The sequence below is a fragment of the Bombina bombina genome, chromosome 12, assembly GCF_027579735.1.
Source record: "Bombina bombina isolate aBomBom1 chromosome 12, aBomBom1.pri, whole genome shotgun sequence".
Classification (NCBI taxonomy): Eukaryota; Metazoa; Chordata; class Amphibia; order Anura; family Bombinatoridae; genus Bombina; species Bombina bombina.
In genome coordinates this window covers 71,307,673-71,330,842 of record NC_069510.1, presented here as the reverse complement: position 1 = coordinate 71,330,842, position 23,170 = coordinate 71,307,673, and the positions used below count along the sequence as shown (strand labels likewise).

The window sequence follows — 23,170 nt, the reverse complement described above, 5'->3', positions numbered from 1 at the left end:
CACCCTCAAGTCATCTTTCAGCTCCCTCGACAAACGCACAAAATGATGCGGCTTAACGATACCTGCCGTCGCCAATGACAACCGCCTGCAGAAAACCCTCCCCATAGGGATGATCCTGCATGCAAAATTGAACTTTCCAATCAAAGACTGGAGATCACGCAGCGTGATCTTCTTTACCAATAAACATCTGTCCACAACTCCCAACAAGTCTCTCACTTTCTCACCGGGTAATCTGCACTCCATTTTTATGGAGTCAATTGTAATGCCCAGGAAATCCAGGGTCGACACCGGCCCTTCCGATTTTTCACTGGCGATTGGCACACCGAATTCCGACGCCACTTGGCAACAAACATCACGCAGCCGCCCGCAAACCTCTGACCCAGCCGGGCCAACGAACAAGAAATCGTCCAGGTAATGTACTAATGACGACAAACCCGACCTCTCAGAAACCACCCATTCCAAAAACGAACTAAACTGCTCAAACAACGAACAAGAAATAGAGCAGCCCATGGGCAAACATAAATCAACATAATAAGAGCCTTCCACACAACAACCCAACAAACGATGCGAGGACGGGTGAACCGGCAACAACCGGAATGCCGCCTCAATATCAATTTTTGCCAACAAGGCAGCAGCCCCCGCCTCCCTCACCAACTCCACCGCCTGGTCAAACGAGGCATATTTCACCGATGAAAGTTCCTGAGGGATCCCATCATTCACCGAACCCCCTTTGGGGAAGGAGAGATGATGAATTAGCCGGAATTTACCAGGTTCCCTTTTGGGAACCACCCCCAGTGGAGATATTCTCAAATCACCAATGGGCGGACAATCAAATGGACCGGCCATACGCCCCAAGGACACTTCCTTAAGCAATTTTTCCCGTACCACCTCCGGCCGCAATCGTGCCGACTTCAGGTTACCCCTGAAAACCCTACTGCCCCCTTGTGACGGAATGATAAAACCAAACTGGAAACCGTGGTACAACACTGCCACCGACTCACGACAGCCCTTCCGCCTAGCGTACAGAACGAGCCACCGCTCCATCGCGTCTTGCCTCACCGGGGTCGCCCCCTTTTTCAGCCGAATCTCCTGTTCCACCCGCCTTTCCCTTCCGAAAACATCTCAAATAGGGGTGGGCTCCCCCACACCCTGAGCATTCATGCTTGAACTTACACGTGGCGCCCCACTTACAGGACTTTTCATTAAACGCGAAGCAACACCCTTTTCTAACTGATACCGGGGACCCTCCGACGGAGGAGCCACCGGCTCCCGACCGAAAGGACTGAGATGCTCTCAAAGGTGTCATTATTTTTAGCCACAACCCCATGTCCCGATCGTCCCACCTCATATCGGGTTTGACCGACAGCCGCTGACGAAAGTGCTCGTCATACAACCACCAAGCCATCCCTCCATATGTCCGCTGCGCCGCCGCAATTTCATCTAGGTAGCAGAACAAGGAACCACCTTGATCCGGAAATTTATTTGCAAAGACACTGGCATAAATCACAAAGGATTGGAACCAGTTAGAAAACGTTTTAGGTAGCTTCCTATAACGTTTTTTCCTTTCCTCTTTCTCTTTCTTGGCCACATCCTTTTTGGAATCCTCCGGAATCTCGAAGGATTGCTCAAGGGGAAGGAGGGAAAACAGTTCAATAAACTCCCTCTTACATATCCTATCCCTGACTTCCGAAGACAGATGCATCTCCAGCGGCCCGATGGAGCAAAGGCAAGAGCGGGACATCGCTGTGTCCGCCACTCGCAATTCAGACCCCTCCACCGTTTTTACCGCCGCGGGGGTAGCGACCACCGAAGATCCAAGGCCCAGGGCCTCCACGGACGGACCAGGTCCCTGAACCGCCCCAGGACCCCCACCAGCATGGGCAAGTGTGCCCACCACAGCAGGCGCTTCAACCCTCCCCGACACTAGAGGACCCGATGCCGACGGAGACGGAACCCAAGACCTCTCAACCGCAATCTCACGTGGAGGGGCATACCCCTCCAACTGCAACAACAAATCCCGCAAACCCGCAACAACCTTCACAGCCACAGAATCATTACCACTCCCCACAACATCACCCCCCACAGTTACAATCCTAGCCTCACCTGCAGAATTGTCCACCGCCTGCGATCCAGAAGGTTCAACCACCGCACCCCGGAGCCCGCCTTCGCGCGGCTCCGTCCTCTCTTGTACTATAGCAGCCGTCCGTGCAGGTTGGTCCGGCTGCCGTGTAGGTTGCTGGAAAACAGCATCACGTGAACACAAATTATTTGACAAAACCCCCCTCCCTCCCCGCCTTCCCTGTGGCTGGAAGGCACCCCTAGCCGTGTTTGCCCCCCTTCCTCTCTTAGGGGCCCAACCCCTTTCGCCCCCGGACCATGCAGCCTCTACCACTGGCCGTCGTCTAGCCCCTCCCCTAGAAACACCCCTTCGGCCTGCCAAGGCACCCGGCCGTCTGTTCCCTCCCCCCCCACCCCGAATGTAGCCCATGTCCACCCTGGGTCTACCCACAGGCCCGACTAACCCCACCCCATCAGTCCCGTCTCTCACCTCAACTTCTGCAACGGGCAACGTATCCTGCTGCCCGCCGTCATCAGGCTCTATGCGAATGGAATCCGTCCAAGAGCCGTGCAGGCCAAAGAAGTCCTCCTCCAGGCCGTCCCTAGAATCAGCCCTTGCAAACGGGCCTGGCCGCGGGCCTTGTATTGCCTGAATCTGAAATAGAAAAACTCACATGTGAGACACCCACATCATCCACACTACCAGCCCCGGGAGGAAATGACACACCAGGGGCCCCACCACCCCCCGCCGGCCTACTATCAATCCCACCAAATCTGCTAACAGGTTTTCCACTGGCACCCGGGGAGGGGGGGACAAAATCCTCATCTGAAGAATCAAGGAATAGGCAAACATCCCCAGAATCAAGCCCAAAATCCTCAGCCTCCTCACAAGACCCATAGTCCAGATCAACTAAAGTGGGACAGCTACCTTCAGACAAATCCCTATGTACCTCAGCCTGGACAACAATCTCCCTACTACCACATACACTTGAAGGACCAGTGCTAGGCCCAGGATAACCTCCCCCAGACTGCTGCACAGGGGCAGAACCCCCCCCCCCCACACTCATAACATCACTCACACCCACATGCACAACCTGGGCCCCACTAGCCCCCCCGCCCGCCTGCCAACAATCCCACTGAACCTGGCCCCACAGCAGGCCTCTCCCGGCCGTGAACCACCCCCCTTGACCCAGTAACGCATCTTGCGGCCGTCACCGCCTTAGGCCTCTGCTCCGGATCCCCGCTGCTCCTCTCAGCCGGTGACGTCATCACCGCCGCGGGCCTGGACTGCACCGCCTCACAAGCCGACACCGGACCGCTCACTTGCCGCCTCTGAACCCCGGATGCCGCCTTCCTTACGCCTCCCTGCTTTCCCCTCACTTCAGGGCTGAGCCTCAGCGGAGGCTTCGAAATCCGCCCAGACCTCTGTCTGCTACCACCCGGCACGATCACAGGAGTGCCCAACAGGGACCGGACCTGTCCCTCAAGCCACTCGGGGCCCCTCTCAGCCGCAGCCTCCTTCAGCTGCAAGAACAACTTTTCGATGTCCGCCATGACGCAGGCAGAGCGGGAGAACAGCACCAAGATGTTTGTGCTGGTTTTCCCGCTCTGCTTGCTGCTTTAAAACCTCCCCCTATGCCCCTCCTTTCAGCCCTGCCTGCAACCACCGAGAGGAGTAGAGAGAGAGGGGGGCCTCTTTCCTCCTCCGGTCAAAGCTCCCTTCGTCAACTTTGTGTCCTCCAGGAGCGACTTTAACTGCACAGCCACAAGCCAACAACATCTCCTGACAACCACGCCTGCACTTTTGAGTGTCCCTTTCTATATACTGCTGGCATCCTGGGATCTCCTCATGTCCTGGGCTTCCCCAACACTGGAGGAACTCCAGGGTCCAGGCACACTTGCTGGCCCCTCACCATTCTCCCCCCCCCCCCCTCGAGTGGTGGACAATGGGGAACTTTGCAACCCTGGAAGTTCCGCTACTGGTATGTTGGAATCAGGTAGTGAGTGGATCAAAAAGGTAAGGCCAAAGGTCTGATGTGTGTGGGAATGGTCTTGATACAGATGTATGCTTGTCAGTAATCCAGAATATGCAGCCAGTGGTCAGGCATAGGCAAGTGTAACCAGCGGTCAGATGCAGGAAATAGAGCCAGTGGTCAGGTAAACACAGGTATGGCCAGAGATTAGGTAAGTTCTGGTATAGCCAAAGGTCAGGTATAGGCTGCTATAACCAGAGGTTAGGTACAGGCTGTCTGGAACAGGTAGGTAAAGCTATATAATTATGTCTGTGTGTATATATATATATATATATATATATATATATATATATATATATATATATACAGGGAGTGCAGAATTATTAGGCAAATGAGTATTTTGACCACATCATCCTCTTTATGCATGTTGTCTTACTCCAAGCTGTATAGGCTCGAAAGCCTACTACCAATTAAGCATATTAGGTGATGTGCATCTCTGTAATGAGAAGGGGTGTGGTCTAATGACATCAACACTTTATATCAGGTGTGCATAATTATTAGGCAACTTCCTTTCCTTTGGCAAAATGGGTCAAAAGAAGGACTTGACAGGCTCAGAAAAGTCAAAAATAGTGAGATATCTTGCAGAGGGATGCAGCACTCTTAAAATTGCAAAGCTTCTGAAGCGTGATCATCGAACAATCAAGCGTTTCATTCAAAATAGTCAACAGGGTCGCAAGAAGCGTGTGGAAAAACCAAGGCGCAAAATAACTACCCATGAACTGAGAAAAGTCAAGCGTGCAGCTGCCAAGATGCCACTTGCCACCAGTTTGGCCATATTTCAGAGCTGCAACATCACTGGAGTGCCTAAAAGCACAAGGTGTGCAATACTCAGAGACATGGCCAACATAAGAAAGGCTGAAAGACGACCACCACTGAACAAGACACACAAGCTGAAACGTCAAGACTGGGCCAAGAAATATCTCAAGACTGATTTTTCTAAGGTTTTATGGACTGATGAAATGAGAGTGAGTCTTGATGGGCCAGATGGATGGGCCCGTGGCTGGATTGGTAAAGGGCAGAGAGCTCCAGTTTGACTCAGACGCCAGCAAGGTGGAGGTGGAGTACTGGTTTGGGCTGGTATCATCAAAGATGAGCTTGTGGGGCCTTTTCGGGTTGAGGATGGAGTCAAGCTCAACTCCCAGTCCTACTGCCAGTTTCTGGAAGACACCTTCTTCAAGCAGTGGTACAGGAAAAAGTCTGCATCCTTCAAGAAAAACATGATTTTTATGCAGGACAATGCTCCATCACACGCGTCCAAGTACTCCACAGCGTGGCTGGCAAGAAAGGGTATAAAAGAAGAAAATCTAATGACATGGCCTCCTTGTTCACCTGATCTGAACCCCATTGAGAACCTGTGGTCCATCATCAAATGTGAGATTTACAAGGAGGGAAAACAGTAAACCTCTCTGAACAGTGTCTGGGAGGCTGTGGTTGCTGCTGCACGCAATGTTGATGGTGAACAGATCAAAACACTGACAGAATCCATGGATGGCAGGCTTTTGAGTGTCCTTGCAAAGAAAGGTGGCTATATTGGTCACTGATTTGTTTTTGTTTTGTTTTTGAATGTCAGAAATGTATATTTGTGAATGTTGAGATGTTATATTGGTTTCACTGGTAAAAATAAATAATTGAAATGGGTATATATTTGTTTTTTGTTAAGTTGCCTAATAATTATGCACAGTAATAGTCACCTGCACACACAGATATCCCCCTAAAATAGCTATAACTAAAAACAAACTAAAAACTACTTCCAAAACTATTCAGCTTTGATATTAATGAGTTTTTTGGGTTCATTGAGAACATGGTTGTTGTTCAATAATAAAATTAATCCTCAAAAATACAACTTGCCTAATAATTCTGCACTCCCTGTATATTAAAATGTTTATATTTTGTTATATAGCTATATGGATATAAAGTACTGTGCAAAAGTTTTAGTCAGGTGTGAAAAAATGCTGTAAAGTAAGAATGCTATGTTAATAATTTACTTTTATCAAGTAATAAAAATGCAAAGTAAAAAGAAGAAAAATGTAAATCAAATCAATATTTGGTGTGACCAGTACTGTATAAAGAGACGCCTTTCATTCTATAATATTTTGAAATTACATGTACATTAAAGTTATTGTAAACTCTTTTAAAATCAGATCCAGAAAGTTAGTTATATTTTAGATTGAGTTTAATTATTTATCAGTGGTAACGAAGATGCTCTATAACTTGCTTTTTAATATAGATATGAAATTCTAATACCCTGTGCTCCACCGCCCAATTCAAAGTAATATTTTCTGTGAGCTAACGGTTTGAATTGTTGTCCAATCAGCGCTCTCCCCATGTGACACTTTTGTTGTAGCTATAGCACTGATTAGAGAACAATTCAAACCGGTATGGATATCACTCATAAAAATTTGCTGGCCCCTAAGCTACACTATAGCAAGTAAACTGGGGCTTGTGTGTCATAGTCCTTTTGTAAACTTAACTGTATGGGCTCAGATTTAAGATGTTTGTACAGTTTAAAGGGAAACTAACACTAAATAGATGCTAGATCAAAGTAATGATTAGTTTGAGAATAGAATGTATATGTATTTTTTCTTATAAATTAGTTGTTTAAAAATTGAAAAAAATAAGTGTAACATTTGAGTTTCTGTAACGTAATAGGAGGTAGACATGTGCATTCAGATCCTTCGTAAGGATCCGAATGTGGAAGAAGGCGGTCACTCATGGCAATCGGCTCTTTACTGAGCTGGATTTATTCTTGTGAAAGTTCAACACACTAAGATCTGTGCTAATCCAGACATTAGTGTATTGAAATTTTTCAAGAATAGATCCGGTGTTCTATAATTTTGCCCGACCCATAAGAATGCTGGACTATGTCACTTACGGTGACGCAGAATCAGCTGTTGGAGGTGTGTTACTGCAAATCCCCTCAGTGCGCATGAGCTTCATCGAGTCACCGCATCAAACATATATACAATGGACACTGTAATTCCCCCATCTTCACTATATTTTTTGTCTTCTCCTGGGGGGGTTCAAAAGGGGCAAAGCCCCCCTTTTAAACCTCATTCACCAAGGTTCACTTGGGGTGGATGCCAGAGGAGATAAAGATGGGGGAATTACAGTGCCCATCGTATGTATATATATATATATATATATGTGTGTGTGTGTGTGGTTAGCAGTTCCATTGTGCGTTTAATTCAATTTTCCCATTGCACATAAAAGCTGATTGGTTTTATTAATTGAAACTTTTCTAATGCATTGGAATGGTTCAGAAAACAGCAAATCACTGAGCTATATTCAGTGCTTTACATAGGAATTCTGATGTATAAGATGTATAAGCTTCCTGGACAGGAACAGTATTGTCTTTGCTGATACCAATATGCGTGTTTAATTGTTTGTTTTCCTTGTCTCTTAGGAACACTAGAAATGAAAACTTAATTAAAGGGACATAAAATACTAAACTACTTGTGTAACGTTGCAATAAAACAAACACAGGCACAGTGCAAAGGCATTCAAATAGACGTACACCTTGCTTGCTGCATTTGTATTTCAATGGCCCATCTTACCCACTTACTTGCCTTACAGTAAAGAATAGTGCAAATATTATTTTTGTACTACTCATAATTAATCATTTTCTATTAGGGATGCACCGAAATTTCGGCCGCAGAAAGTTTCGGCCGAAAATTGCATTTTTGGCTATTTCGGTTTTCGGTTTTTTAGCCTGTTATTTTCGGTAAAATTATTGTGTAGCATGTTTCAAATTTGATGCTAGCCTAGAGCTGCTGTTTAAGTTTATTACTTGACTTACTGTTCTGCATATGACTATACTGTACTTTATTTGGATAATTAGTAAAAAAAAAAAAACCTGTTAAATATGATTCTGTTACATAGAACTAAATGAAGAATAATACAGTATATTGATATTTATAATTGTTTTAAGTAGGGATGCACCAAAATTTTGGTCGCAGAAACATTTTTGCCGAAAATGGAATTATTGTTTGCCTGTTTTTTTTCTTGGTAAAATTATTGTGTAGCTTATTATTGTTTGAAGATATTTTTGTCCATTCAATTTTAGTGTGTTACTTTCAATAAAAGTGTGGGATTTTTTTATTTGCTCTAATTATGCAAAAAAAAAAACCAAAAAAATTAATTTGAAAAAAATACATTTTCGGTATTGGTTTCGGTTTTCGGCCAAGTGCATCCCGGATTTTCGGATTCGGTTTCGGTCCAGAATTTCCATTTCGGTGCATCACTATTTTCTATTGCAAAGGTGATCTGTGTCCATTTAACCCATTAGTGTTCTATCAACCAAAAAAAAAGTTGTTCTTCAATCTGTTATTAATTTTAGAACAGAGATCCTCTGATTTAGAGAGTGGATGTGCTGTGAAAGTATTAATGTATAGAATGACTGATGTATATATAGAACTTCAGTGAAGTGGATATGGCAGCGGATACTTTTGCCAATTAGCAATTTTTTTGTGAATAACATAAATAAATATTAAACACGCTTCTGTATAAACCTTCAGTAGAAATTATTTGATTAAAACTTCAGTGATAGTTTATTATTTTATCCCTCAATTTGATTATGCACAATTTACCTTTCTAGGTACGGGTTGAGGCCTAGAAACCTCACAAGAGTAGCCACTGTTTCTTTAAGGGTCACAACACTTTAAACATTACAACAACAAAAAATGTTGTTAACCCCTTTATGCCGGGGCAAAGTTGTAAACACTTGCTTTAAAAATTAAATCACGCGATCCTGGATGCGATCACATGATTTCAAGGGTGGAATTGGATCATGGGGGACTGCCTATTATGCTAGGCACGCCACCCAGTCCAAGTTCCCATTCTAAAAGCACAGGAGGCTACAGGATGCCAGATCGGTAAGGACGTGCCATGCCATCCTAACGGTGTTAAAAACCCAGGGCTGTTAGGACAGCACAAAACGTCCTAAGAGCATTAAAGGGTTCAATGGATAGAAAGATCAAAACTAAAATGGGGAAAAAGTAAAAGTTATTAGTGTTTTTTAGTGGCATAAGCACATATGCTGTGAGTGCCCGTGCACCGGTATTCAAGCTTAAATAGCTAAGGGTGGTATGTATTGTTTCTGTGAAGACTTCATTTGTGCCATACAAGCCACTGCTGACTCTTTGAGATGGTAGGATGTTTGAATACTGGTGCATTGGCACTCACAGCATATGTGCGTATGCCGCTGAAAAATACTACGTTTTAAAGAAGCATTTTTGCTAAAGGAAGTAAATTGCAAACAAAAATGCTTCTATTTGAAACTGATATGCACCCATACACATTTAAATTTTAACCTTTCTATCCTTTAAAGCTGTTTATTTTTATTTTAAAGCAAACAGGAAGTACAACTGAACTCTAGGGCCTGATTGCTCACTGGCTAAAAAGCAGGACTCCCAACTCTTTATTGGTGGAGAATTACACAATTATCAAGCATAAAAACAAAAAAATAAGGTTTTCATTTTTTTCACTGAAGAGATATACAATTAAAAGAAAAAAAACAATAACTGTAATTTGTAATTATCATATATAATTACCCTCCTTTAAAAGCCATAAAGTAAAAGCATATTTTTATCCCTTTAATTGTGGCACCCACGCAAGCTTTCTCGCATTTACACATTCTAATACAAACACATTTTCACAGCATTTATCCACAGTGTAGTAAATAGTGTTGTCTAAATGAGTAAATATTGTCTTTAGATTCTAGTAACTTAAAAAGATGCAATATTACACCTTCATCTCATTTTGTCTCTCATAAATCTCTCCATTTCTTTCATACTCTTTCCCTCCCATCTCTCAGTCTGCCCTCACCTCTCTCTTTCTCTTCTACCTGATACAAGAGTTTCTCCGGTCCCTCCTTCCTGCAGGTGATTGGCTACCTGTACTGCGGGCGGAGCAGTTTTCTTTAATGACTTCATACACATAGAGTTGCTGTACTGCACATAATGCACCTTGACCCAAGAGAACTGTTTGCACAAAAACAGAATTTCTCCACTTGGAAATAGCCTTATTGTGCCTGATAGAAATAAAGACGGGTAAGTACCAGCACAGCTGTTTTGTAATTTGTGTTTCTGTCCTTTTAACATGGGGCGGCAATCACCTTATAAAATATCCCTAAAATCTAGTCTGGGTGAAGAGAAAGAATTTGCCTTATCCAAGTATTACATTCTTCAGTCAGTTTGTAGGTAGTGACTCCTTTTAGTGGAAAACAGCATTTTTAGGCAGGGGAGATTTCTTGTGGACCAACAAAAAATATTCTTTGGGTACAGTTTTGAAACTTACTTTTTGGATACAATGGGATACTGTAGCTATGTATTCAGCCCTCTCTAAGTAATGCAAAGGGTTAAACATATTTTCTTTCTTTTTTTAATTTAAAGTCAGTACTTACAGCGAAGCAAACTATCAAAAAATATAGTGGGAATCGTTGCCTTCTTGTGCTATGTATGTATTTATTGCAGTTTGTTTTTAGTTCTTGCATGCAGTATACTTTATTTAATACAATTAATGTACAGGCTTACAGTTTGTTAACAAAATAAAAATAACACTTTATATACGTTACCAAATTATAATCCTACAATATTTACAGTAAATTTACTATATATATAATCTGTACTATAGTTCTTGCATGCAGTATATTTTATTTAATGCAATTAATGTACAGACTTATGTTAACAAAATGAAAATAACACTTTATATACGTTACCAAATTATATTCCTACAATATTTACAGTACATTTACTATATATAATCTGTACTATAGTTCTTGCATGCAGTATATTTTATTTAATATTTAATACAATTAATGTACAGGGTTATTGTAGCAAAAAATAACACGTAGTTTATGTTACTAAATTATAATCCTACAACACTTGTATTTACAGAATATTTACTATATATAATATTTACTATAGTTTTTACATACAGTATTTTATTTAATACAATTAATATGCAGGGTTATGGTAGCAAAAAATAACACGTAATTTATGTTACGAAATTATAATCCTACAATATTATAGAATATATATACTATATACATTAACTTTGTTGTCATTATGTTTTTTTACAATTGTTCGCTAATAAACTGACCCGTTGGAAAACCGCTGCCGAATATCAGGGTGTTTTATCTGAGTGTAAATATGAAGGAGAAAAATAATCAAGGGTTAATTAAAAAGTATACATATTTATAGACAGTGAGAACAAAATATTAATGTAAAATCATACCTGAAAGAAGTTAATTAAAGGGACATGAAACCCCAAATATTTATTTAATTATTCAGACAGAACATACAATTTTAAACAACTTTCAATTGAATTCTGTTATCTAATTTGTTACATTCTCTTGGTGTTCTTTGTTGAAAATCATACATAAGTAGGCTTAGGAGCTGGGAGCTAACTTCTGATTGGTGGCTGTGTATCAGTTAGCTCCCAGTAGTGCATTGCTGCTCCTTCAACAAAGGATACCAAGAGAATGAAATTTAAACAGACTTTTTTCTATCACATATACTTAGTTCTTTTGGTATTGGAGCAACAATGCACTACTAGTTGGTGATTGGCGGCTGCACAAATATGGCTTTTGTCATTAACTGTGTTCAGCTAGCTCTCAGTAGTGTATTGTGCCTTTAAGTTGACTAACTCAAACTGCTTTTCAGGAGTTAAATGCATAGTTATATCCAGGCAATAATACTTTTATGTCTTTAAGCAAATGTTTATCAGTCAACAGTAGGTAGTTTAAGACATGATAGTATATATTTTATTGCTTTATGTTACAGAAAAAAAAGATTATTGTTAGAAATTACAAGATGTTCTATTAGGCAGAAAGATAACATATCTTGATATATCATATTTACAGCTGCTTTTAGAAATCCAGTCATTATTCAATGTCTAAAAAAAGTCATAGGGCTGGATATCCCATTAGGCTATGCAGGCAACTACCTACGGAAACCTAGGGGTCAATTTATCAAGCGATTATGTCCGCCAGGCATCCATAAATACCGTCAGCATACGATGTCGGCATTTATCACTGCACAAGCAGTTCTGGTGAACTGCTTGTGCAATGCCGCCCCCTGGTAGGGGATGTCAATCAATCCAATCGTATGAGATCGGGCAGATTGATGTCCGCAGCCTCAGAGGAGGCGGACGACTTCTTAACTCCTGTTTCCGTTTAGCCTGAAGGCTTGTGCGGAAACAGGGGTATACGGCCCCATTCGGGCCGTGATAAATTGGCCCCCATATCTCAGAAAGGTACCTTCTCAGCTTATAAATTCATATATTGCACACCTTGAAATCAACTCTGTATCATCTTACAATCTGGGTACTGTGCATTTGGCTGCACTTTATATATGCCAGTCTAATCTTTGCCTCTCAAGAGGTAGGTGAAGAATTTAGATGCTCCAGATTCTAGGTTAAGAGGGGTCCTCAGACTGATTTGAAGCTCATTTCCCCCTCAGAGAGGAGAGATTGGAGTATGGGACAGTGACACAATAACTCCAGTTGAAGTAATGTCACAGGTGTCACAGAGACCAGTCCCTTAGCCTCCTTCTTTTGGGTTGTCAGTATACTCGTGCTATAATGTGTTTAGCACTGGATGGGCTATCTACTGGAAGCAGTCATTTCTGCCTCTAGTACACACAGTAGGAGTGGGTGCTTGTCGGATAAGTAGGGACACATTTGCACTCACATAGCCCACAGGCTGTTAGTAGATACATTTGTTATGTTACATCATAGCCAGCGGACATTATTTATTGTAGACATTACCACATTTACACTAGACGTTACCATGTAATGTAATGTGTCTTCAAGAACACTTTAGGGACATTTTGCAAGTTTATTTTTTTCTTAATCTATATATATCTTATTATTATAATTTCACTGTTGGCATTTTCTGTTATCTCAACAGTGCTGTGTGCGCTAATAGCCAGCCTTATTGGAAGCTCAGATAGCACTTCTGGTGTTGGCCTACAGCTGCAGAATGACTAATTTATTCTCCCTTATCTGCCCGGAGGGTGTAAGTTTACCTTATTTTCTAGAGCTGGATAAAATTATATTTATTACAAATGCCATTTATTTAGTGTGTATAAACGTTGAAGGGGTCTTTATTACTTTTTTTTGTCTGTCTTCCCCTTATTTTTTGGAATTTACTAAGTTAATTAAAGGGATATGAAACCCAATATTTTTCTTTCATGATTCAGATAGAGCACACACTTTTAAACAACTTTCCAATTTACTTCTATTATCTAATTTGCTTAATTTTTTTGGTATCCTTTGTTGAAAAGAATACCTAAGCAGGATCAGGAGCTGGAAACTAGCTGCTGATTGGTGGCTGCACATACAGTATATGCCTATTGTCAATGGCTTACCAATGTTTAGCTATCTCCCAGTAGTGCATTGCTGCTTCTTCAATAAAAGATACCAAAAAATTATCATAGCATACGTATGTTCTGGTGAACTGCTTGTGCAATGCCGCCCCCTGCAGATTTTCGATCGGGTTGATTGCTGTCCGCCAGAGGCGTAGGACGAGTTAAGGAGCAGCAGTCTTAAGACCGCTGCTTCTTAACTCCTGTTTCTGGCGAGAACTTTATAAAAGTAAAAACTACTTGCTAGCAATAAAGCATGTAGGGAGGATCTAAAAGATGGGGAACAAGTCTTATTACCGCTGCTTATTAACTTCCGTTTCAGACGAGCATCCGCGGCTTCAAAAAATCGAGCCCTAAGGCTTTGACATGGTGCTCAATCAACATCATTTGTACTAAAATAAGCGAGTGGTAATAATTATTTATAGAAATTAAATATACAGGGGCCGAATTATCAAGCGGCAAGCAAACATGATTCGCTGTAGCGAATCATGTCCGCCCAACATTGCTAAATGCCGACAGCATACGCTGTCAGCATTTAACATTGCACAAGCATTACTGGTGAAATGCTTGTGCAATGCCGTCTCCTGCACATTCGCTAGCAGGAGGTGTCAATCATCCCGATCGGATTGTTCTTAAAACCGATGCTTCTTAAGTTTCCGGCAAGCCGGAAACGTCGGGGGTAGATTGCAGCATCCGCTGCTTGGTAAATCTACCCCATAGATTCAGTGTAATCAGGCAAAAAAGCACATAAAATAACCCCAGCACATTAATTCAATGGGAGATTATTATAATTTAAAGGACAGTCTAGTCAAAATTAAAGTGATGGTAAACTCTCCCCTTTTTAAAATCAGATCTGGAATGTAAGCGCTATTTTAGATGGAGTTTTATTCATCATGTGCAATGAAGATGCGCTATAACTTAGTTATTAATATAGATATGAAATTCAAATACCCCACGTTACACCACCCACTTCAAAAGTCAATTTTCCTGTCAGCTAAATGATTGAATTGCTCTCCAATCAATGCTCTAGCTACAACAAAAGTGTCATATGGGGAGAGCGCTGATTGGACAACAATTCAATCTGTTAGCTCACAGAAAATTTTACTTTTGAAGTGGGCGGAGGAGCATGCAGTATTTGAATTTCATATCTATATTAAAAAGCATGTTATACTGCATCTTCATTACAGCTAATGAATTAAACTCCATCTAAAATAGCACTTACATTCCAGATCTGATTTTAAAAAGGGGAGAGTTTACCATCACTTTAAACTTTCATGATAGATACAGTGTGCAACTTCCTAATTTACTCCTATTATCAATTTTTCTTCGTCCTTTTGGTATCTTTATTTCAATGTAAGCTTAGGAGCCCGCCCATTTTTGGTTCAGCACCTGGGTAGCGCTTGCTGAACCAAATGGACCGGCTCCTAAAACTACATTCTTGCTTTTTCAAATATAGATACCAAGAGAACAATGAAAAAATTATAATAGGAGTAAATTAGAAAATTGCTTAAAATTGCTGCTCTATCTGAATCATAAAAGTTTAATTTTTACTAGACTATTCCTTTAACGTCCAAGCTGGAGCAAAAAGTGCTCAGAAAATTAGCTAGATCCGATCTCTGGTTAATTTTCTAAAAGTGCCCCAAATGCCCTCAAAATAGAGGGAATTATAGTTTTTTTATAAAAAGAAAAACAGTAGCATTTAAAAAAAATAAAAAACAACTGCACTAGGCAGTTTTGTGGCTTTAAAGTTGGCGGGCGAGGGGGGGGCGTTAGAAAAAAAGGGCACTGAAAAGTTACATTGCAGTCTATGCGATCTGTGTCTTCCCAGTAAATATATATGTATATGCTTATATACATATATATTTATGTGTTAATATACATATGTATTTATGTGTTAATATACATATGTATTTATGTGTTAATGTACATATGTATTTATTTGTTAATATACATATGTATTTATGCGTTAATATACATATATATTTATGCGTTAATATACATATATATTTATGCGTTAATATACATATGTATTTATGCGTTAATATACATATGTATTTATGCGTTAATATACATATGTATTTATGCGTTAATATACATATATATTTATGCGTTAATATACATATGTATTTATGTGTTAATATACATATGTATTTATGCGTTAATATACATATGTATTTATGCGTTAATATACATATGTATTTATGCGTTAATATACATATGTATTTATGCGTTAATATACATATGTATTTATGTGTTAATATACATATGTATTTATGCGTTAATATACATATGTATTTATGCGTTAATATACATATGTATTTATGCGTTAATATACATATGTATTTATGTGTTAATATACATATATATTTATGCGTTAATATACATATGTATTTATGTGTTAATATACATATATATTTATGTGTTAATATACATATGTATTTATGCGTTAATATACATATATATTTATGTGTTAATATACATATTTATTTATGTGTTAATATACATATGTATTTATGTGTTAATATACATATATATTTATGTGTTAATATACATATGTATTTATGTGTTAATATACATATGTTTTTATGTGTTAATATACATATATATTTATGTGTTAATATACATATGTATTTATGTGTTAATATACATATATATTTATGTGTTAATATACATATGTATTTATGTGTTAATATACATATATTTATGTGTTAATATACATATGTATTTATGCGTTAATATACATATATATTTATGTGTTAATATACATATATATTTATGTGTTAATATACATATGTATTTATGTGTTAATATACATATGTATTTATGTGTTAATATACATATATATTTATGTGTTAATATACATATGTATTTATGTGTTAATATACATATATTTATGTGTTAATATACATATGTATTTATGTGTTAATATACATATATATTTATGTGTTAATATACATATGTATTATGTGTTAATATACATATATATTTATGTGTTAATATACATATATATTTATGTGTTAATATACATATGTATTATGTGTTAATATACATATATATTTATGTGTTAATATACATATGTATGTGTTAATATACATATATATTTATGTGTTAATATACATATGTATTTATGTGTTAATATACATATGTATTTATGTGTTAATATACATATATATTTATGTGTTAATATACATATATATTTATGTGTTAATATACATATGTATGTGTTAATATACATATATATTTATGTGTTAATATACATATGTATTTATGTGTTAATATACATATGTATTTATGTGTTAATATACATATGTATTTATGTGTTAATATACATATGTATTTATGTGTTAATATACATATATATTTATGTGTTAATATACATATGTATTTATGTGTTAATATACATATGTATTTATGTGTTAATATGCATATGTATTTATGTGTTAATATACATATGTATTTATGTGTTAATATACATATATATTTATGTGTTAATATACATATGTATTTATGTGTTAATATACATATGTATTTATGTGTTAATATGCATATGTATTTATGTGTTAATATACATATGTATTTATGTGTTAATATACATATGTATTTATGTGTTAATATACATATATATTTATGTGTTAATATACATATGTATTTATGTGTTAATATACATATATATTTATGTGTTAATATACATATATATTTATGTGTTAATTTACATATATATTTATGTGTTAATATACATATATATATTTATGTGTTAATATACATATGTATTTATGTGTTAATATACATATGTATTTATGTGTTAATATACATATATATTTATGTGTTAATATACATATATATATTTATGTGTTAATATACATATGTATTTATGTGTTAATATACATATGTATTTATGTGTTAATATACATATATATTTATGTGTTAATATACATATGTATTTATGTGTTAATATACATATGTATTTATGTGTTAATATACATATGTATTTATGTGTTAATATACATATATATATTTATGTGTTAATATACATATATATTTATGTGTTAATATACATATATATTTATGTGTTAATATACATATGTATTTATGTGTTAATATACATACATATTTATGCGTTAATATACATATGTATTTATGTGTTAATATACATATATATTTATGTGTTAATATACATATGTATTTATGTGTTAATATACATATATATTTATGTGTTAATATACATATATATTTATGTGTTAATATACATATGTATTTATGTGTTAATATACATACATATTTATGCGTTAATATACATATGTATTTATGTGTTAATATACATATATATTTATGTGTTAATATACATACATATTTATGCGTTAATATACATATGTATTTATGTGTTAATATACATATGTATTTATGTGTTAATATACATATGTATTTATGTGTTAATATACATATATATTTATGCGTTAATATACATATGTATTTATGTGTTAATATACATATATATTTATGCGTTAATATACATACATATTTATGCGTTAATATACATATGTATTTATGTGTTAATATACATATATATTTATGTGTTAATATACATACATATTTATGCGTTAATATACATATGTATTTATGTGTTAATATACATATATATTTATGTGTTAATATACATACATATTTATGCGTTAATATACATATATATTTATGTGTTAATATACATACATATTTATGTGTTAATATACATATGTATTTATGTGTTAATATACATATGTATTTATGCGTTAATATACATATGTATTTATGTGTTAATATATATATGTATTTATGTGTTAATATACATATGTATTTATGTGTTAATATACATATGTATTTATGTGTTAATATACATATGTATTTATGTGTTAATATACATATGTATGTGTTAATATACATATGTATTTATGTGTTAATATACATATATATTTATGTGTTAATATACATATGTATTTATGCGTTAATATACATATGTATTTATGTGTTAATATACATATGTATTTATGTGTTAATATACATATATTTATGTGTTAATATACATATGTATTTATGCGTTAATATACATATGTATTTATGTGTTAATATACATATGTATTTATGTGTTAATATACATATGTATTTATGTGTTAATATACATATGTATTTATGTGTTAATATACATATATATTTATGTGTTAATATACATATATATTTAAAAATTGCTGCACTACTTCCCCCCTTCGCTGCGTTTAGGTCAGAGATGGCATCAGAACGAGACTCCTATTGGAGCCAATGGAAGCGCCCTCACATGAGTGCAATGCTTCCTAGAATTACGAATGCGAGCTCGCATTCGCATTACGCTTTACTTGAAATACCAGCGCACATTAGCGCTGATATTACTCAGTGGAGTGCAAGTCATATTTAGCGCTCCACTAGTAATCTAGCCCTAAATCTGTAAACTAGGTTTTTTTTAAATGCTGCAAATTTCCTAAACCGGCTATTTGATTTGCAGCATTTTCAGGTTACAGAATTTGCTTTTTGGCCTGTCTTTACACAAAAGCAGCAGGCGTTTAAAGTCCTTTTAAATGATCTCACTACTTGTCAATATGTGTTCAGCATGGGGTGGACTTCCCTAAGGCAGCCTTCTTAGAAAAAAACAAGGAAGATCATTCTTTACAGTGATCTTACATTAATGAAGCCTAAGCCTGATTTATTGTTTGTTTTAGGAGAACATGCAGTTTGATTGCATTGAATAGAAATGATAATTTAACTATATTGTTTCCTTATTACAGGTTGCGCAAACTGATGAATATAAAAAAAAAATGAAATCTCTCTTCCTAGGCAATGTTAAAGGGACAGTAATGTAAAAACGTAACTTTATTAATTCAGAGAGAGCATGCCATTATATCCAACTTTCCAATTTACTTCTGTTTTCTGACTAGCTTTGTTCTCTTGGCATCCTTTATTGTACTGCAATGCACTACTGAGAGCTAGCTGAACACAGTGAGACAATGACAAGAGGCATATACGTGCAGCCACCAATCAGCAGCTAGCTCCCAGTAGGGCATTGCTTTTGAGCCTACCTAGGTATGCTTTTTTAACAAAGGATACCAAGATAATTAATCAAATTTGATAATAGAAGGAAATTGAAAAGTTGTATAAAATGTATTGTTCTTTCTAAATTGTGAAAGCAAATTTTTGGGTTTCATCTCCCTTTAAGTGCTGATTGTATAACTGTAAACATTTACTGATTACATACATAGCAGGGGGTGTTAATAATTGCAGTCTGCCACCTAAAAGGTGGCGGACGAGTTAAAGAGAAGCTGCTTCTTAATTTATGTTTTCAGCGAGTCGGAAACATCTTGGGTAGAAAGCAGTATCCGCAGCTTAATACAACTACCCCGTTGTTTTATATGTGCATAGTGTATATCAGCATTTAAGCACTATATTGCAAAAGATCTGTTTACAAAATAATGGATTAAAAACATTTAAACTGTAATTTTGTTAGCAAAATGTGCATGGTTTCCACTCCAGGAACAAACCTCTTGAAAGGCCTCTTATGTTTATCTTACCTTTTCTGATTTAGCTAAAAACGATGGCTATAAATTAATTCCTGCAGTAATCAATCAACCACTGCATAGCATGTTACCAGGTCAAGTTTTAAAGTATACAGGATGAGCTCTAGCTAGGTTTGCTACCAAGCAGGTATTTAACTGACATGGGGCTAGGTTACAAATGGAGTGCTAAATTATTGCGCTCCTGCAAATTATTAACCAGCCATTACAAGTGACTGGTTATTGCTACCGCGACCTCGTTGCAGCAGTTGGGTCTCCGAAAATTAACCAGAGATTAGATCTCTGGTTAATTTTCTAAAGGTGCCCCAAATGCCTTCAAAATAGAGAGCATTGTAGTTTTTTATTTTTTTAAAAAAATCTAGCTTTTTTTTTTAAAATAAAAATAAAACTGCACTAAGCAGTTTTGGGGTCTAAAGTTGGTGTGAGTGGAGTGTTAGAAAAAAAGGGCACTGAAAGTGCCTTTACATTATCTTTTATGGGAATGTGTGTTCCCATAGACCGCAATGTAAATATATATGTATATGAATATATATACACATATTAACACATAAATATATATGTATATCAGCATATACATATATATTTATATTTGATGCCATCGCTGCGCGAGGTTCTGAAGCCATCTGTGACAGCATCAGAGCGAGGCTCCCATAGGAGCCTATGGAAGCACGCTTTCGTGAGCACAATCCTTCCTAGCAAAGTGGAGGCGAACTCGCGTTCGCATTGCGATTAAAGGGACAGTATACTGTAAAATAGTTTTTCCCTTAATGTGTTTACAATTGCTTTTTTTATCAACTGCAGAGTAAAAAATGTATGAAAATTAGCTTTTTAAGGCTTATTTGTGTATATTAAAGCTCTGATTTTGTGTTTTGAAGCCACAACCTAATAAAATGGGTTGAGCTTGTAGATATAATCTGATCTCATTACTGTATCACATTGTGCAAATATACCTGCTTCTTTATCTTATATCTGTCCTTAAAACAATCACCAATACTTTGAGAGAACAATGGAAAATCAACATTTTATTACCTTATCTCTGCTTTATCACACTGGGAGTGTAATTTCTTCTGCTGGCTGTGTTTACAAAGCTTATCTATAGCTGGTACGCGCGGCCACAAACTTTCAGAATAGGTGGGGATACCACATGCTAAATCAACAATTTCAAATGCCAATATAAGGGTAAAGGAGCTACTTGTAAACAATTTAATACACTCCAGCAAGTAAAGTGGATCATTGGGAACAAATTAAAGGGGAGAATTTTTTGAGTAAACTGTCGCTTTAACTTGTAATGCCAGCTCACATTATTGTGCGCTGATATTACAAAGTTGAGCGCTAATATGGCCGGTACTTTTAGTTTTAAGGTTCAGGACAAAGTTGGAAATAAAGATTATAGATAGAAATAAAGATTCTATCATGGTCAAACTTCTTCAAAATGTGTTGGAATCTAATTACAGTCAAATGATTATTCAAAATTAGTCTTAGCAGCTTTAGTTCCTGAGTTATGTTTAATTATTTATGCAGATTTATGCTAATGAGCATAGCCGGCATTTATTTTCCAGAAAAGGTGGCAAACCTAGGTCTAGCCTCTGTGGGCACAGTAGAAAAAACACAATTCCATTAAGTATTTTATGGGGAATTAAATTTTTATTTTAAATGGACATTTCTCTTGTTAAGTGTATCCAGTCCACGGATCATCCATTACTTGGGGGATATTCTCCTTCCCAACAGGAAGTTGCAAGAGGATCACCCACAGCAGAGCTGCTATATAGCTCCTCCCCTCACTGCCATATCCAGTCATTCTCTTGCAACTCTCAACAAAGATGGAGGTAGTAAGAGGAGAGTGGTGTATTATAGTTAGTTTTTTAACTTCAATCAAAAGTTTATTTTTAAATGGTACCGGAGTGTACTGTTTCATCTCAGGCAGCATTAGAAGAAGAATCTGCCTGTGATTTCTATGATCTTAGCAGAAGTAACTAAGATCCACTGCCGTTCTCACATATTCTGAGGAGTGAGGTAACTTCAGAGGGGGAATGGCGTGCAGGTTTTCCTGCAATAATGTATGTGCAGTTAACATATTTCTAGGGATGGAATTTGCTAGAAAAATGCTGCTGATACCGGATTAATGTAAGTTAAGCCTAAATACAGTGATTTAATAGCGACTGGTATCAGGCTTATTAACAGAGATACATGCTCTTATAAAAGTGTAATATAAAACGTTTTCTGGCATGTTAATCGTTTTTGTATATGTTTGGTGACAAAACTTATTGGGGCCTAGTTTTTTTCCACATGGCTGGCTTGATTTTTGCCTAGAAACAGTTTCCTGAGGCTTTCCACTGTTGTAATATGAGTGGGAGGGGCCTATTTTAGCGCTTTTCTGCGCAGCTAAAATTACAGACAGAGACACTCAGCTTCCTTCTGCATGATACAGGACATCTCTGAAGGGCTTAAAAGGCTTCAAAAGTCTTGTTTGAGGAGGGTAACAACCACAGTAGACCTGTGGCAGTTGTTGTGACTAATTTTAAAAACGTTTTTGTCATATATTATTCCGTTTTTTGTATTAAGGGGTTAGTCATCCATTTGCAAGTGGGTGCAATGCTCTGCTAACTTGTTACATACACTGTAAAAATTTTGTTAGTGTAACTGCCTTTTTTCACTGTTATTTCAAATTTTGTCAAAATTTGTTTCTCTTAAAGGCACAGTAACGTTTTTTATATTGCTTGTTAACTTGGTTTAAAGTGTTTTCCAAGCTTGCTAGTCTCATTGCTAGTCTGTACAAACATGTCTGACACAGAGGAAACTACTTGTTCATTATGTTTAAAAGCCACGGTGGAGCCCCATAGGAGAATGTGTACTAAATGTATTGATTTCACCTTAAACAGTAAAGATCAGTCTTTATCTATAAAAGAATTGTCACCAGAGGGGTCTGTCGAGGGGGAAGTTATGCCGACTAACTCTCCCCACGTGTCGGACCCTTCGCCTCCCGCTCAAGGGACGCACGCTAATATGGCGCCAAGTACATCAGGGACGCCCATAGCGATTACTTTGCAGGACATGGCTGCAATCATGAATAATACCCTGTCAGAGGTATTAGCCAGATTGCCTGAATTGAGAGGCAAGCGTGATAGCTCTGGGGTTAGACGAG

The 23,170-nt window shown here is 37.1% G+C and overlaps 1 protein-coding gene across 2 annotated transcripts in view; it reads left to right on the top strand.

The window, feature by feature from the left end:
* The first annotated feature begins 10,051 nt into the window (after positions 1-10,051).
* Positions 10,052-23,170, top strand: part of LOC128642995 (ectonucleoside triphosphate diphosphohydrolase 8) — a 277,654-nt gene continuing 264,535 nt past the window's right edge. The window contains exons 1-2 of one of the 2 annotated variants that reach the window (XM_053695915.1): positions 10,052-10,138; positions 13,000-13,107. In XM_053695915.1, the coding sequence (XP_053551890.1) occupies positions 13,072-13,107 (36 nt within the window). In that variant the 5' untranslated portion in view covers positions 10,052-10,138; positions 13,000-13,071. The remainder of the gene's footprint in view (positions 10,139-12,999; positions 13,108-23,170) is intronic. The other variant, XM_053695916.1, reaches the window with a different exon arrangement.